The following is a 19,021-nucleotide window of genomic DNA, read 5'->3' as shown; positions in this document are numbered from 1 at the left end:
GACTCCCATCACCCAGTGCGACACAAGCCAGGGTTCATCAGGATCTAAATCATAGAGCAGAAAAAATCCCCACCTCCACAGAAGCTAAGGAGAAGGAACACAGACATCTGAAGACAGCTCTCAAGGTCTGTCGATACCCTAAGTGGGCCTTTAACAAGTCTGAAGCAACAACCATCGGAAGAAACATTCCTTACATGGCTGGTGTGTCTGAGAAGCTCAACAGGATTTGTGGACACCTCATTTTGGTCCACTTCAAACCCACGACCACACTGCGGCAGTGTCTCATTAGCCCAAAAGACCAGACACCAAATCACATGAGGAGCAATATAGTAAGCGTGATTCCAATTCATGAGAGAGTGCTCAGAACTCTACACTGGAGAAACTAAACAATCACCAAATTCCAATGTATCATTTTGTCCTTTCTTGCATGAAGCAAGACCACACATTCACCAGTAACACACAATTACTGACATTAATGGCAACTGGAGGATTTGTGAGAGGTTTGACTATTACATCTACTCACACACTTTGTCCACCTAACAAGCGCATTCAGACCATATGGGAAGTGAAACCATTATACCAACTTTCCTCTAAGTGAAAAAGCTACTTGGATGAGGAGTGAAACACCTTCAGTAGGGGTCCACTGACAGGACCTCCTTGTGCTTACCCTACCTTTGCCTTGTAAGTCGCTTTGGATAAAAGCATGTGCCAAACGAATAAGCGTAATAAAAAAGAAGTCCAGTTACCATGATTGAACTCCCAAATAACCTCAACTGGAAGACTGAGAAACTTCACCTAGAATACCTGATACTGTTTTTAATATTGATATCAGCAGCATAAATTATTACATGCAATTACTATTGCACATATATATATATATATATGTAGATATATATAGTATTAGACCTAGAGGGACAGGGCTTGTGAGCTATAGATTTGTTTTTCTCCTTACTGTCTGAAAATGAACGTGGACTAAACTGCTAGTTTATCACTGAAATTTTAACTTTATTGGCAACAATTCATAGCATAAAACAGCAGCCATTTGGAGTCCACAGTCTATTTAGGAGTTGTGTCTAAATTATATGATGGCCAAGCGCAGTTTGTTTTCAATTATTTGTTTGTACTGTGTGACAGTGTGTATCTGCATACCCAGTAATTAAAGAAATGAAAACAGTACATTTAGTACATTATAAATGACATATCTCAGAGGGATTTACAATTTGGACACACATGGCACCTTTAACCTTTAAGCCTGCACAATTAGTATACATATATATTGAATATTAAAATGTATTAATTCCTTTAAGGCACATTAATACAGTCTACTCCTCACTGTGTAGGTTTCAGTGAGAAACAGTGTGTGATTGTAATATTTAATATGACCACTAGAGGGCAGAAAAAGCAAAGGTTTTGTTTGTCTACTGATTAAGATAATATGGACCTGCAGCACTCTGGCTGAATACACACACACACACACACACACACACACATATATAAATCCTCACTCTTAATTTAACAATGAGATAATCATGGAGACTCGATTTCTGTCTTCACTTCACATTGAATGTAATATAATGTAGTATTAATTCAGAAAAAAGTAAATAAAAAAACACTAAACAAATGTCTTTCTGTCCACACTAATTAAATCATTAGTTTTAATTTAATGTCATGACATCACTGGGTATTTTCCAGGAGATCTGTCATCTGTGATCTATAGTTGCATGTCCATCTGACTCCATCACAGTATGAAAAGTGTGTATGTGTGTCACCTGCAGCTGAAATTCAAAGTTGTTTACCCAGGTTACTCAAGAGCTGGGACTTTCCTCACCTGAGGTGCTCTGCAATTTAGTGTTACCAAAACATTATGGCACCTTTTAATTTAGCAGTTTCAAAGTGTTTCTAACTTCAAATGAGATTCTCAGAGTTAATAAATCAACATTCATACTCGCATAATAGCAGGTCATGGGTAGCCAAGATAGTGCTATTGCTTTACAGACTAGCAGTGTGGGAGAGCATCTTTGCTTCATTTGCAGACTAATGGCTTTACCATCAGTGGGATCATATTTTAGCACAAATATTAAGTAAAAGAGGCTTCAACATGTCTAACGCCTTTAGCAGATGAAAGATTAATTTGGGACGGGGTCAGTGGAAAGTCATTTTCATTTCAGTGGATCGCCATCGCTTATGTGGGTGGTCAGAACTCCAGGGATGGTCTTTGTGTGTGTGTGTGTGTTTGAGCGGGGAAAAGAAAAGGAGTGAGGTGTTGCCTTTGAGGATGCTCCCTGTGTGACTCCTCTCTCCTCCCTGGACACCGCTTGGTTGTTGCTTCGGTAAACACAAGGGTCCAGTGATGATCCAAGACAAGCACACAGCCACTGCAGCCCACCCAGGAGCCAAGGTCAGGACCGCTAACCTTCAGACACGTACAAACACACACACACAAATACACTAAAGCCGCTTCACACATACATTTTCCAGGTCGAGCCAGGAGACTGGAACTCACTTTGATGGTTGAAGGAATCCAACAATTGTGGCATCAAAACAGCCATTTAACCCCAGCACTAGGTACTGGACGCTAAACTCTCAATAACATACTTGAGAGAATTACTGGAGCTAATTACACACATAATATGCATTTTGACTGCATATTTCTTCGAGTGGCTTTCTCTCTGAACATTTTCCATGTCTTGAATATGCTGTGGTTTCAGCAGGACACACCAGCATAAACATTTTGAATTTTTACACTGCAGCTGAAATATTTCGGACATAATTACCACCGTGTCTCTCCGAGTTTCATTCTCAGAGTGGAGTTTTAGGGGTAATTATTCCTCACAGGGGTTGTAATATCTACCACTTCCATCCTATCCTGGACGGAGGTCTTTGAAACTCAAGAAGATAATTCCAACCCTTCAACTCCAACCAAACGAGTAGGCCGTCGGCGCAGTCTGCACTGTCAGCAAGGGAAAGCAAACAAGACAAAGGGAGATAGAGGTAGAGAGGAGCTTCAGAGAGAGTGATGGATTATAAAAAGGGAAAAGAAATGATCAGTGACTCCTCTGATGGCCCACTGCTCCCATATGGCTAGGCTTTGCTTGTATAGCCTCACTTCAAGGCGAAGGGCCCTGCAAACATAAACAGTAGAGAGGCTGCAGCTGGAGCAGGGAGGCGATCGCTGCTTACCAAGACCTCTCTACACTAAACAATGGATCAAGTGACGCACAGGGCTTTGGCAGTGCAACAGAGACCCAGGCGGCTCAGAAAAAGCCTTTCTTCCTTACGTTTATATCTGTGTTCTCTCAATATTTACCCCAGGGGAAAACACACAATTTTCCATACCTTTTGTTCTGAAAGGAGCAGACCTCCCTCCATCCTCCAGGACAGGGTCAGAGAGGACAAGTGTCTTTTGTGCAAATTTGCGAAATAAGACGCTGCGTTTTCAACAACTGCACAGCTCTGTCTCGAATTTCATCACACATTCATCGCCGGCGCTCCATACAGGTGTGGATTTAAGATTTAAGCTTGATTTCGCGCGGTCGCACTCACACCTACAGTATTTGTAGCCGTGCTCATGAGGAGCAAACTACATGAGGATTAGCCTCTCTTACGGTGTGTGTTGCTGCATTGGGAACTCGGCCTGTATACGTTTGAGTGTGTGTGCATCTGTGTTATATCTCTTTTATGATGGGGCACAATGGGGAACGGAAGGGCCCAGGAGCCAGTGAATTAACCCAAATTGCTGTTAACAGTTGCCCGGGTAACTGGATAGGAATGAGAGGCAAATGGTGTGTAATTTCCTAATGAACGTGGGGAATTCTTCTTTTTCACATTTAGAGACCCCCCCAGCCTGTTACCGTTACAACAAGAGAACTCTGTTCAACCCCTCACACCCCCTTCGCCTCCCCAAGTAGCTGTTTGCTTGTTGAGTCACCTAAAAGACCTTAGATACAAACTACTACCATGTTCTCTTGTAAACATTTACTGTACGATGGTCAGGTAAATCCAAGAATGGGAAGTTACATTATTCCAGTTGCTGACAGGGGATTTACACACTTTTTACCTGAGAGGTGCCATGTTTGTTGTTTTTTATGCACTTTGGTGATGACACATACTTCTCTACACCAATCAGGATTTACTCATCTTTAAATTAACATTGGATAAGTTGCTGATTTATTTGAATCTTGTTTAGTTTAAGCACTAAGCTACCCCCACACAACAGAAAGACTTCGCAGAGGGAGCAACTGGTAATGAACGTCATCAATCTTTCACTGCAGAGGGTGGGTATATTTTTTTTTTTTTAAATGTCAATGGGTTTTCAGGACGATTAAATGTTTTAACATTTTACATTTAAGTCTTGATGTTTATTTTGGATTTCTCAAACAAATTGTCTCATGGTATCACTGACAAAGCGCACAGCTCATCATTCTCAACATAAAAAGAAGTTGCACATGAATTAACTTAAAGCATCATGTACCACTGGTGGGAAATAATTGGATATAATGTTAACACACTGCAGAATGGAAACCCGAGTCTGGAGGCCCAGGTCAGCATGGGTCAACAGTCATTCATAGCTTTTTACTAATCAAATCAAACTGGGTGTCACAGTCTGACTTCTGCAAATACACACACAGAGGGCCAGGGCTGTCTCTCTGCCGCTCTCTCTGACTGCCCAGTTTATAAGAAACTCCCAGGAAATATAAACAGACGTCTCACCCTGTCCTTGACACAAAGAGACACAACACTAATGGGACAACTGGAAAAAGACATGTCTCTTTGGTGGGCACCACACAGCATATGACAAAATGAAATGCAAGCGTTAAACTGACTTTAGACATTGTCACCTGTCACTCACAGTAGCTGATGTCCAACTTCAGATCCTTGACAGAAACCAGTAGATAGCATTAAAGAGCTCAACATAAAGTTAGCAGGCCTCCATTAGCTCCAAACTACTGTCAGTGAGTTGGAGAGACTTCAGCTTCACTGCTATCTTACTTGAACCAGACTATGACTACAAAAACACAGATAAGGATCTGCAAATCTAAGTTGTGAGTCAAACTGAAAGAAAACAACAGAAAGGGAATGGTTTGGGAAAAGAGAAAGAGCTTTTTCTTCCCCTGTGATTTGAACAGGTGTGACAGATGTGTGGCCTCAGTGTGTGCATGTGTGTGTGTGTGTGTAAAGATAGTCATGATCTACCCCCCAGGAGGTTTACATGCACTTCCACGCACACACGTACTCTTAACTAAGCAGCATGTTGTGTTGAGGCATGTAGTGCTTCCTTTTGTTTATCGATAGCTATCAGCACTTTCTCATTTCTGCTCAACATAACACAGCACTTACACAGAGCAGCACTCTTTTGGGTTCTATTTACTTCAGCGCAACAGCTGAAAAGGTCAAACACAGCTGTGGGGTTCGGCAAGCACATGTATAGTCGAACTCAAAAATGCAGGGCTTGTTTTATTTAAAATGTTCAGCCAAGAAAAATGTTTGAGGTCTTTTTGTCTCCTGCTAACAGTGAAAGAAAGAGTGGCTGTAAAAATTAGAACTTGCCATCCCTCCACTCCCATCCATGTATTTTACTTCTTATTGTTATTTCACTAATAGTGCAGCAGCTTCCACTCGGAGGGATATTTGAGGGACAACAGAGCAGAGCCACAGACTATTAGCTCAGATTACCATGCAGTGCACTGTGCAGGCAAACCACACCATCTACACAATATGCACGCTCTCATGGGGAGTGGGAAACAGCAAGGGGTTCAGAATGACAGACACGCAACAACCATTTAGGAGTTTAAAGTGATATCTCTGCAAGGCCACCAACAGTTCTGGGGTGGCAGCCATGATATCCGATAACGATAATGGCTAATGCCTACAGCGGGTTGGTTTTCTCTGTCAAATCCTCCACTTAACATCATATCAAGTGCAGCGAGAGTTTGAACACTGACATTTTACTACATATGCACAGAGGAGCTATAAACACATCACACATCATATATATATATATATGATATGATGTTACCTGTGGTCATTTCAAAATATAAGATTGATAATAGATTCATGAATCAACTACTTTTTAAGTGAACATGCCAATGATTTGATTGTTCCTGCTTCTCATTTCTGTTACTGTAAACTGTGTTCTGAATTAGTGGTCAGACAAAAAAATATATATACTGTTTCTCTGATGACATATTAGTGCACCTGAACAACGTCAATACTGTCTTAGTAACTTGCTAATTCAATCAACACTCAACAAATATCTTTTAAAAAAGTAAAGGAGAGTAAATTATGAACACTGTAACAAAGTATAAAATAAAAAAAAAATATGTTGAGAAAACCTGAGAAACAAGAGCATGTTTAAAACATTGTAATTTAATATTTAAATCACCCTGTAAACTATCTAAAAATCTAAAGTACTTCTTTTGTTTTATTTCTTCCACAGGAACTTCTCGTTAGTCCTCCAGAGACTCTTGCTCTCCTCCTCTGTAGGCCTATTTCTAATTAAAACGTTGGTGTTGATGCAGACTCTCTGCACTTCTGCCGGGTCTGTTAACCTGTTGATACTCTCCTCATTGCCCTCATTCAAAATGTCCCAGAAGTCTTTGCGACCACGCTTTGATGCCTGCACTGGTGAATGAACCTGACGTGTAGCTTGTGTGTGTGAACTTGAAGATGACAAAGAGTCAGTGTTCACAGTGATCCTGGATTGAGAACTTGTGGCAAGATGTGTGCTTACTGACTGTGAGGAGGATGTAGGGATTTTCGGGGTTCTCTGTTGTGCCCCCTTTGGTTTAGGTTTAAATAAATCATCAAGGATTGAGGTGTCTCCTATCAGATCAGTGAGAAAGGAGCAATTACTGGAGGAAGAAGGAGCTTGTTCAGGAGCAGAAGCGGTCTGAGAATTTTCTGTCTGCTCTTGAAAAGTTTCTCTAGTCCTGGAAGATGATTTCTGCTCTTGCTGCCTTCCCTGTGCTGTGGGTTTGGATAACGTATTGGACATGCCATGGCTAAGGTCCGGAGAAGAAGGGGAATCTCTGTCTGAGTGGTTCAGCACAGCAGCAACCTCCCCATACCCCAGACCACTGCTGTTGGCTCGATCCACGCCAAGACCACCACCAGCTCTGAAGGCTCCAGAACTAGAAACACTACCCGTCTTTGTCCTCTTATGTCCTCTGGCACTGCAGACAGTCTGCGCTTCATCCTCTGACACAGGGATTCGAAAATCACTGAGAGGTTCTCGAACATTCTTCTTAGGGATCTTTTGCTTTTTCTGGGGTTCTGGAACGTTGTTCTGTGGGATTCTAGACTTCTGTGTGACAGGAACATTGTTTTGCTTAGTTTTCGGTTCCTGACTCTCCAGAGTGTATTTAGGCTTTTTTGTGGCTTTTGGAACATCCATTTGTGGGGCTCGGGTCTCTGTGTGAGTTTTTGTGGCAGCTGTTTGGGTGGATGTTGACGGTGTAGCAGCTGAAGAGGAGGAGGTGTGTGCTGAATCAGGTTGTGGGAAGCTCTTTGTGATCATATTAGCCAGGTCAGCGTGGTCCAGTGATGTGTAATACTGCCGTAGCCAGGCCAGTCGCTGGGTTGAGTTTCTTTTCTTAATTTCTAATGCAAACTGATAAACTGAGGGAAACTTGAATTTTTCCGCCATTTCTTCCAGTTGCTGCCTACACACAAAGGGCACAACGACAGAAATAAAAAGTAAGATAAATAAGATAAATTAAGAAAAAGAAGATATTTTTATAAATAGGACCAATTTATACCATATTCACACACACATATAGTTAGTATGAGCCAGAAATTGGCACGTGATCATACTGTGAGGTACTTCGAATCACATGTAAAATGACGTCTTTAAAAAGCCACAAAGTCTAAACTATTAATCAGACATTCTGCGGGTTGGTCAGGGCTAGCCTAAGATGAATAGTTCTCCACATATTCAGGCTCATATCCAGACGGCCATACAGTTCGAGGTGTTTTTTCCTGAGTTCCTAGGCAGTCATTAAAACTGTGGTCTAACTAGACTCAGGGACAGAAATACTTCAAAGTCACTGGTGCTACAGCAGCATTATAGTGGTGTTCTCACCATTTGTGACTTTCACTGGAAAAACAATAAATAAAAGTAATGGCAGTAAAACACAACACACATGTGGATTTAAATCATTAAACACCAAGGTTAATTGAGGCGATATCAATATAACTAGTGTGTATTTTCACTCCCTGGCGAGCCTCTGGGCAGAGATACACTTCCCCCTGGAGAGTGAGATTGGAGTCACAGAAGTGTCTGTATGCCTGTATGTGAGTGCTGCGAAGGCAGGGGGAGAGGGGATCCAGCAAGGACAGAGGCGTGTATTTATGTAATGTGCGTCTGTTTGTGTGTAAACCCTTGTTAGGATGTCTGTTGATATCACTGTGGATTTGGAAATCCTCAGGCAATCATTTCTGGTTAGACTCAGGAGGGCTGCGGTTGTTGAGGGGAAAACTCCTGCACTGTTGGGCCTGAACATAACTGGGTAATCTTTGGCATGATGCTGGGAAATAGGTGGAAGGGAAAGCTCAGAGGTGGTCTCTAACTGAACATGCGCACACACACACATACATACATATTCCTGAAGCCCAGATTGGGGCGCTCAAATTTATATCTGTGCTGAGTTTTATGCCTACCTTCCGACACTGCCAGGAATTCCTATCATCTTTCCTTCCCTCCACTTTTTACAATCTTCAACCCTTTGATCTATTGCAGCTTTATTCCCATTCAATGTTCTTCTTCCTTCGTCTGTTGTGTAGGGCCTCTTATCTGTAGTTTTTATATATACACCTATCATTACTTCTGCTCTTTACTCTTTTTTGCTTTCACCTCTCCATCATATCTGTAAATGGTATATCCATCACATTTCATTTTCTACAATACACTCATTAGATTTATATCTTCCTTTCTGATTTGTTGCTTCATCATAGCTGCTATTCGCTGTGTTATTGTCTCCTCTGACATTTCATCACCTGCGTATGGCCTTGGGAGTCTCTCCAATGATGAAGCTGGTATGTCTGGTGTGGTGTACACTCTGGCTGGTGAAAGTGACTGGATGGTCCATATTTGGCTTTTCCAGCCTAACAATGGTAGAGCAGGCCTGGCTGTCAGCTGGGCTCGGTGACAGGCTCTGGTATGTACAAGGGTAGAAGAGAGGGTAACTAGCATTATGTGGATTATGGATTATGTTTCACTATCTGTGAAATTGTCCACTACCAATCCAAAACAGCAGAGCTCAGTAACATTTAAAGATATTTCAAAAAGCAAGACAAAGTAACCAGTAGTGATTATATAGAGAACCTCAACTGCTCCTACTACATCCTCTTATGTAATAGTTAACATGTGTTTCTAATACAATATACATCAGACCTATTTTTCATGTCAAATACAGTTTGGTAAAAAAAATAATCAAAATAAAACTCTATGCCGTGATTTATGCAGAGGTAAGTGTGACTTTTGAATTCTGAAATGAAATGTTAATCCATTTATAATTAGAACAGAAACACAAAAAAATAGACATAAGTGAAGGAATACATACTTTCTCTATATATACAGTATTAAATGAGTTACAACCACAATATGTTTGAAGAATCACTGCACCTGAAAATAATGTCAAGATAACAATTAATATTGTATATGGTATAGGCGGTGATTCAAGGTAAGATATGTACCTCCTGCGTGCCTATGAGGTGATTGGCTGGGAGTTGAGAGTGCATCTTGCGTTCAAATACATCTCTCACAGCGGCTCTACTGATAAACTGCTCTGCTTTGCTTCCACCCACCACGCGCTGGTTAGAGTGCGTGTAAACCACTTCCTGTACACCCTCTTTAAACAGAAACACAAATCATTAGTGTTTAAATTAATTAAACAATTAGTACATTTAAATATTAACTGAATCTTACCTAGCACACTTTCAATGGTTCCATCCCGTCCTTTGGATGCTGGAGAAGTCTGACTTTTCAGACTTGTGAATGAGACAGCTTTATGTCTCTTTGTCCAGTCTATTTGTCTGTCTTTTGGGATGTCAACTCTGGATCTTTCCATCTGTGGAGATGTCACGTGACTTTCTATAGATCGCCCTTTTTTAGGAGGAGTGTGTTCATCCTCTGAAGATGTGAATGTTTCAATGTCTTCTGTGTGTTTAGATCTGGCTTTGTTCCTTACACTCGCACTTTGCCTCTTTCTGGTGCTGTCAAGTCTTCCTCTCCTACTGTCTTGTCCTCTACAACGCACTTTTAATGCATCCTTCCTGGACCATGTGCTTCTCTCTAGCTCAAAGTCCTCAGATTCATCAGAGTAAATGTGAACGCCCTGCGCTGTGGAAACTGTGGTTTTGAGCCTGTTTTTATTCTTTTTGTCTGATGAGGATTCTTCATCACTCTCCTCATCTACAATAGTTTTCTTACTTGTCCACCCTTTCAGGCCCTGTCTCTTACTTACAGGCCCAGTGCTCTCTTTCAACAAAGAATGATGTCCACTCCCTTCATGTTCTCTGTCTGAACCACTGGAGAGGTCCCAGGTCTTTGTTTCCAATTTAGGGGGACAGGCTGCACCATTTGCTGTTTTGGAAGTCCCCTCGCTCTTTCCTATTCTCCCTTGATCTTTAGCATCTGTGTCAGAAAGGCTTTCTTCAACACCTGGACTATCCCTGTCTCCTAACTCTAGGTTTCCTTCAACCCTTTCGAGGAGTCTGGAAAAACCGTGCTGGAGGAGACTCTTTCGACCAGGACCAGTGGCAGCGTTCACATTCCTGTTGCCAACAACTGCACTGGAGTTTGAAGCATCCCTCTGGAGCCTCTGCATCTCTTCATCCTCTTCACTCCCACTACTGAAGTCCAGCAGTTCTCTGGGAATCTTTAATGCCTCCTTGTTCACCTTGGCAGCTTGATCATTTGGTACAGGGCCATCTTCAGATGGAGAATCTCTGGGTTCCTTAAATAAATTAGTAAAAACAAACGGCTAAAGAAAAAAAAAGTGGTACAAACTAGACACAAAACATTGATATTAAAATGTAGACAAGCTGTAAATAACCCTGCGTGAAAAAGATTTAACAACAAAATTGCACCAATAGGCTTCTCTTCCCTTCTTCATGCCATATTTCAGTGAGCCATCTTTCAGCCCATGTGAGATTTCATTGTATAATACAAAACAGATGTTTGTAACAATAAATCATAATAAACATCAGTGTGAACATATACCCTGCATCTTGTTGTAATATGAAGGAAGCAAGGGGGTCACAGCATTTCCTGGAGTTACACAAATGGGCCTTTATGGGAGTGACCACCAACTGCGATCCTAATTTTGCAAAGTCTGCCAACTGGATGACTCTTCCCCAATTTAGCAGTGGCTGTGTGTGCTTGCATGCATGTGTGTGTGAATGTTACATGCCTTTCTGTGCATGTTAAAACACTCCAGTGTATTCTGTATTTTTGCAAGAATCTGAGGAGTCTCAGTGGAGCAACAACCCTGTAAAAATGACAGCGTGCTCCACAGCACAAGCCTGGATGGGAACAGGATGATAAGGGGTACCACTGTGCAAATAATTAGCTGAAAAGCAGAAGATAGACTTCAGTGTGGTCTGCTCCTTCCATTAGAACAAGCAAATAATTATATCCAGCTGTTTTGCACGGTATGAGAGAGGCAGACAAAGGGCATCTCATCCTTCAGTTTCACTAAAATACAAAGAATTGAGTGTAAAAAATATTTTAAGAGCCAAAGCCTTAAAGTGGGACTCCAACCAAAACTACTGCACTCCATTTTTTAAAGAGTACAAAATATTTATGCCCTGGGCGCTTGGAAAGTTGCTGTTTATTATGTTTGTAGTTTTCACATCGACAGAGAAGTGGAGTTAGTGGTTATCCTTCAGCTCATTCAGTTACAGTGGATTGCAAAAGTGTCCGGTTTTCAAGGCAAAAACGCTAACTGAAAATACTACACTAATGTTTACTATCTTGCAAACATTCACTCACTTTTTGAATTAATCCTTAACTGCTTTTTTCCCCTACTATGAAAAATTTGACCACATGAATATGTTTTAATTGCCTCGACTCATAAAAACCACAGCTGCTGTGAGGAAAGTACAATTTTTACAGGTTTCTTAAAAGCCTACAGTCATGTGAGTGCATAAGAGTGATTGTCAGGGAGAGCGCTGCTTTTCTCTTTTACAAGTAACAGAATATATCTAACTGTGGAAGTTTTGCCAGAGTAGAGATGGCATATCTCATTTTGGAAGTGAGGAAGCAAGAGATAGAAAAAGCTAAAGGCAATTTTGTGGGGTAGTTGACTGACACATTCTCTGGAAGGTCCGTTTGAGGTATCCCCTAAATCATGTAGGATTGGGAGCCTGAGTGGACCGCCTCGAAAAGCAGAGGGAAAGAGGAACAAGAAAATGAGTGGCCTATGTTTCGGGTCTCTGAGAACGACAGTTACTCACATCAACTCCCTTCCTTTCGTCCCCTTCTTTTCCTGTGTCTGTGCTGGTTGTCATTACACCGGCCTCCACTTGTCCTTCTCGCTGACAAGGAGAGACACAAAGTGATAAAACAAATATTTAAAAATACATTAACTTTTTTTTTTTTTTTTTTTTTTTACAATCATTAACAAAGAGTACGATTTTTCTAATCTTATTATTAGTTGTAACATTGTATTGGACGTTTAGCTGAAGTAACAATATTCAGAGGAATAACAGTAAGTTTAACTGGCATCTATAATTCTTAGATAAAACCAAAATACTTAGTAACCATGACCACATAAGGGTGAAAGATGTGTATTGTGACTGGCAGTTTGAGGTAGTACAGTACAGCAAAACACATCATCAATCAAACAGCAACAGTGTGTTAGTTATCTAACCTCTAGTATCTGGAGAGTAAGGCATGTCCCTTGGGTCTGCAGCCTGAAGAGGTTTTTGATCCCAAACAACTCCCCCTTATGGACACCATGCCCCTGCACTGCCTCAAAATACCGACGGGCGGTCTCCTTCCCAACAACTGAACACTGCAATTGCTGCAAAACATAAAAGAAAATGCATATATGTAGTTAAGCAATTAATAAAAAACATACTTTTTTAACTGTCAACTATTTGTGAAATGCTAGATATTGTTAATTTTATAATTATCGATTGTAGCCATCAACACATTATCTCTGTGTCCTCCTTTGTCTACCATTGGTATGCATGTATATTAATCTAAAACCTCCGTTATCTGGGATATAGCCTCACTGAGAATATATTATAATTATGTAGCCATAACTGTCTGTTACCTGTTTGTAAACTTGTCTAAGGTAGATAACCTCCTCTACTGTGCCCAGTGAGATCAGTCTGAGAACTGTCACATCCCTGCACTGGCCAATACGATATGCCCTGAAGAGAAAAACGAAAAAAAGAGAGCATAATGCATATCAAGCATACAAACTGATATAATAGTTAGTACAGAAGAGTATTAAGATATGACCCAGCTTAGAGAAGCTACAACAAAAACATATAGATACAGAACAATAAAACATCTATAACTACAAAGTAGCATTGTGAAGTATGTTGACATATGGCCCACAACCTACCTGTCAATAGCCTGGAGGTCATTTGCTGGATTCCAGGTAGGGTCAAATAACACTACAACATTAGCTCCTACAAAGTTAAGACCAAGACCACCTGCCCTAAGAGAACAGACAAGTATTATTAGATTCGAGATTTAAAATAAAAACCTGTTTAGATAGAAATAAATGTGGCAAACACATCATATAATATCTTAATACCACACTAGGTAGTAATTTTCGGTTCTAAATACAAACTAACATGGTAGAAACCAAGCAGAGGTTGATGTGAGAGGAGGTGTTGAATTCTTTGACGATCTGGACTCTCTCTTTTGATTTGGTGGTTCCGTCCAATCTGCTGTAGTCCAGCCCCTCAGCCATACAGTAGCTCTCCAGCACATCTAACAGCTGACAGATTCAAAACAGGCAGCTGTATAAACACAGTAATAAACATATCAACCAGCTAAAGCATTGTAATGGGAGATGCAAAATAAAAGGTAAACAAATCTTAAAAAAGTGAATGTACTCTTAATTAAGTAATTCCCCAAAAAGCTAAACAAGGGCTGTAAGAATATGACCTCAGAGCTGCCACAAATGTTATGATACTGTCTCAGGTGACAGCAACTATTAGACTTTGCAGAGTCTAATTATCTTTAATAGTCTAATCAACCTCACTTATAAAATCCAGAGTCTTACCTACTCTAATTTGTCATGAGAAAATCATGTCTCCTGCTACTATTTTTTCTGTAAACAAGTCATTTGCTCGAACAGCAGGGGCAATTAAGAGTGTGTGTTAAAGTCTGTTGCTGTGTTGAAAGGCTGGATGGATGTGGCTGGGCGTAGAGCCCTAAAACCAACGAGTGTACTCCAACTCTGACACAATCTAAAATCTCTTTCAGATTACATCACAGTGAGCATCAAATCATTTTGGTAAGGAAAAAAAATCTCACCCTGCTGCTTATCCAATTCTCACACAACATTTATCTGTGCAAAACCACTGACACAAAAACTCACTATCCTGTGATCTCAATACACACAAGGTAGCCACACAAATACAGCCCTCACCTTGGTTGAGAGAGAAAAAAGAAGCACTTTATCCCTCTTTTTCAGATAATATTTTAGCAGCTTCTGCAAAACCTGCAAAGAATACAGATATGTTAGCCAAATCTGAAAACGTCCATAGGGAAAAGGTGGCTAAGGCCAAACTGTACCTTCATTTTTCCACTGTACATAGGGTCTGACAATGCCTCAAATGCTTCATCTTTGCATCTCTGCACAAAGTCTGGGAACTTCTGGAATACCTTCTGACATATGGCACTCACATACTTTTCCTAGATGATATAAAAATTATAGTAAATGTATAATAATACAAATAATTGTGTATTGTGAATGTAAAGTACTCAGCAAGTGCACAAAATCAGTGAGAGAGCAACATGTTTCTACCTGTTTTTTACTGGTTCCTGTGGTGGACTGAAGAAGCGCGACATGATTGGCAACCTTCCTCAATATGGCCAGGTAACTAAAGTAAAGCGCCTTAATTTCAACACCTTCAGAGTTAGTCTGCAACATAAGAAATCATTGCTTTTTTTTTACCACATACATTTAGGTTAATTTAAAGGTTCGTGCATTAATTAAAATCAAATGCAGGCTCTAATGCTTTGTTTTGAATTTGTAGTATACTGTGTATGTATACTCAGACGCTGATGTCCTTAGATTCATGACAATTGTTTCAGTTAAATGACGCAAATATATTGATTTCCACCTTATTTAAAAAAAACAAAAATTATCTGCAGAACTAGAGGACTGTGACACAAGCGAGAAAAAATATTTTTGTGATCAATGAAAGCAAATAAATGTGGACATTCAGTAGCATACACATCAACAAAAACTTTCAAGAGAACGAGAATCTGAAGAAAACACATCAGTCTCAGTCAAGTTTCCGTCAATACATAACACAGCACAAGTTCACACCAATACTGAACTAACCTTATAGCAGCAGCGTCTGCGGGTTTTTCCACTTCGACAGTCACATTTCTCTGACGATCTCAACAGTAATGTCACATCTTCAGTGTCCAGCACAGCTTGATACACAGTCTGTTGAAAGTCAGTGAGAGAGCAAAACACCACCTGGGACAAAAAACAACAGTCAAATTAAATGATGAATGTTTTGAGACATTTTAGAGTTTTATCTGTTTCAGTCTGTATTGTCTTGACCACTCTTACCCTGTCATCTTTCTTAGGCAGTTGTTCTTTGATGAGAGCTTTAGTCCTTCTGAGGAACCAATAAGAAACCTTTTTCGCTAGGTCTCTGACAGCCTTCCTCCCTACAGCTAGGGCACGTTTGGTTGCACAATGTCTCTGCCCGTGCTCAATTGGATCTGAAAACTTAGTCTTGAAATGTCCTAAGCTGCCGAGACAACCAGGAATGGCCCTAAATAGAATACAGCAGCAAAATAGTAAAAAGTAATATGCATCATTTATAGTGAAACACGAACATTCGAATCACATTTCTTGTAGTAGAGACAAGATAATAACTACTGTGTGCTTGTAAATATGCAAACGACAAATGTGTGTAACCTACCAATCCATGACGCACCACAGCTCCTCAAGGTTATTTTGTAAGATGGTGCCTGTAAGGCCAATTCTGATCTGGCAGAAATATGAATACAAAAAAACAAAGCATGGTATTATTGCAAAGCTTAATTTAGTACATTTCAGCAACTTATCATGATGGTGGCACAATTCAATGTATTTTCAATACAGCAGTAATAAGAATAAAGAAGACACTTTATTGTTAAGTATAAATACCACACCGCACAGATTCTAGTCATCGGTACTTACACACTGCTAAAAATATACTCAAATAACAGCAAAAACATAAAGCCATCTGACCTTACATCTCAGCTCCTTCATGGCCTGGGTGATCTGAGAGTTTGGATTTTTTATTTTGTGGGCCTCATCCACAATCACAGCAGACCAGTGTATGCTGCAGAGGGGCAGAGGTATGTTTTTGTCACATTGCTTGAGTATGGTCCCAGAAAAACATACAGAAATAAACGTATGATATATTTAAAATATTAAAAAGCATGTATACACCCATGTAAATCATGGTATTTATTGCTTATGTTTTGTGAGCTTAGTTCTTACTTATTGAACTGATCCAGACAAAGACGCAGAGTCTCATAGGTGGTGAGAGCAATCTCAATGCGTCCCTTCTTGATACGTGCTAGCTCCTCCTCTTTCCTCAACCCGTGGACCACCACACACTGGAAGTGACCCCAGGTGTCGAGTTCATCTTTCCAGTTGTAAAGCACCGACAGCGGGGCCACAATAAGAAATACCTAGATCCGGTCATCAAAAGATCTAAATTGTGCTTATAACAAACGGGTACAATACCTAACAAGAGGTTTTATGATTCATATTTTAATACATACCTTCTTCGCTTCACTTTGAATGGAAGGCATCTGACTCTGCAGAAACTGAGGCCTGTTTTTCTTAATGTCCTCCCATGTGCCTGTTTTGTGCAACACAGCAGCAAGGAAACCAATAACCTGGGTAAGATCGAAAAGATGTGACAAGAACAAAAGTCACACAAATGCTGACATTTAAAAAATTCTAAAATTAGTGTTGCAGTTAATTTGTACCTGTACAGTTTTTCCAAGTCCCATGTCATCCCCCAGGATACATCCTCTGGAACAGATGTAGCTGTTGTAAATGAACCGGATACCTTCTCTCTGGTAATCCCTGAGGTACCTGTTAATGGTATATGGGACTCTGTCTCCATCATGGTCACTTAGCTCTAAGGGGACACACAGCCTGCGGTCTGTGACAATGTTGGGAAACACAGGTTTTTCCCGGGTGAAGTCATTCAAGGCTGGTCTCAGGAGGTTGGTGACAAGTATGGCCTCTTCCTTCTCCTCTTCTTCCTCTTCTGCATCTTTACTATGGTTTGTAAATATCACCCATGCTGTGGTTTCATTATTCTGAGAGTTGGAGGTCAGTCTCTGGATGGTACCTTCTCGCAGAGTGCCATCTGTTGTGTTAGGAGCCAGACAACAGTCACCTTCACGCCACGGTGCTGTGAAATAATGAATAAACAATGATTTAAATTGGGAGGTTGTTAATTTACTGTGCTTTGCAACATACCTTTAAGGCATAACAACCCTTCACTCTTTAAAAATACATAACATGGTGATTAATGTCACAGTCTGTACTTGAGTTAAAATTTGATCGGATTAAATATAGTGAAGAGCAAAAAAATAAAATCTCCACAAATCTTACTACTAATTTAAACATAAAATATAACTTTACGTAATAAGCCTTACACATTAACTACACTGAAAATATATCATTCTGCCTGATTTTCCCAGTTATTAAGTTGATATAATCTGACTGAACAGTAAGATGAATGCTAAACGTTAGTCGATGTAACTACTGTTAAATACTTATTATGGAGACGTTTGATCCCAATATGAAACTAAGTGTTTTCCCACATTTTTGGAAAACAGCGACCAGCAGAAATGTAGCAACAAGTAAATAAAAACCTTACAAACCTTTTTCAACCACAGAAGTTGAAGCCATCAGGTTACACAGCTGGTTTGTTCCTGTGCAGGAAGAATCATTGTAGCATGTTAGCTAGCTTCATTAGCTTAGCTGAGGTTTACAATAAAACAATACGCTACGGATAAAAATAAAAAGACGAAAAACTGAGCTCATGTAAGTCATAACATCCTGGGTGAGTCCTTGACACTTTTGCCTCTGTTAATGTTCATTTGTTTGTCGAAAAGAAAAGACACAGACACACAGGAAGAGCAGCTGTGTCTGCAACTTGCTGGTTGTTTATCTATTTTCACAACGACTTCCGCACTTTCGATTTTTGTTTTATTTAAAATTAATTTAAAAAGACTACGGTACAAGTTACAAGTCACATAAATTAATATTTCCAAAAAGTCGCTGTCTTAATTATGTGGTCGTGCATTTTTTTTCTTTCCAACACACTTTACTGTCGAATCGTGTCGAAAGTGCGGCGCAGCATCTGCGATAACCAAAACGCATGCATTGATTTAGTGATTGAAACATTTGTAATAAAAATATATAAGAACAATAAATTTAAAAAAAAAAACATTAGAGTTGATTTCATGTAGGACGTGTGCCTATTTCCTAGTTATATATTACAAGGCAATATTTGATATGTGACCTCACTTAAAGCAATAAAACAACTGCTAAGATGATTTATATCATCACACAGATACTGAATAAATGTTTTATCACTGTCCACAAGTGCTGAGGCAATAAAAAGACATAAAGACACGCTTGCATGGCTGGGGTAGAGTGCAGAGGATGACAAACACAACAAATAGACCTATTGCTCAACACTCAAAAGAATAACACAACCTTGTCATGATGTTAAGGTAAGCAGTTCAATACACGTATAAAAGACCTGAATATTGGTGGTCTGTAGGAATACAGTA

General features: G+C 40.1%; 1 protein-coding gene across 1 annotated transcript; it reads right to left on the bottom strand.

Annotated features, from left to right (window-relative positions):
- Window positions 1-5,434: 5,434 nt before the first annotated feature.
- ercc6l2 (excision repair cross-complementation group 6-like 2) lies at window positions 5,435-18,382 on the bottom strand. Its single transcript, XM_026343651.1, has 20 exons — window positions 18,104-18,382; window positions 17,195-17,628; window positions 16,985-17,101; window positions 16,698-16,891; window positions 16,443-16,536; window positions 16,132-16,199; window positions 15,774-15,981; window positions 15,537-15,677; window positions 14,994-15,110; window positions 14,762-14,881; window positions 14,616-14,687; window positions 13,813-13,958; window positions 13,578-13,673; window positions 13,281-13,380; window positions 12,873-13,025; window positions 12,457-12,537; window positions 9,926-10,955; window positions 9,694-9,848; window positions 8,995-9,152; window positions 5,435-7,661 (listed from the first exon to the last, which is right to left on the bottom strand). Exons 1-20 carry the CDS (start codon window positions 18,129-18,131, stop codon window positions 6,422-6,424), a joined length of 4,752 nt encoding a protein of 1,583 aa, XP_026199436.1. The 5' UTR covers window positions 18,132-18,382; the 3' UTR covers window positions 5,435-6,421.
- Between the last annotated feature and the right edge of the window lie 639 nt (window positions 18,383-19,021).

Source organism: Anabas testudineus, chromosome 9 (genome assembly GCF_900324465.2).
Source record: "Anabas testudineus chromosome 9, fAnaTes1.2, whole genome shotgun sequence".
Classification (NCBI taxonomy): Eukaryota; Metazoa; Chordata; class Actinopteri; order Anabantiformes; family Anabantidae; genus Anabas; species Anabas testudineus.
The sequence above is the reverse complement of the archived record's forward strand: the minus strand, read 5'-3'. Positions and strand labels throughout refer to the sequence as shown.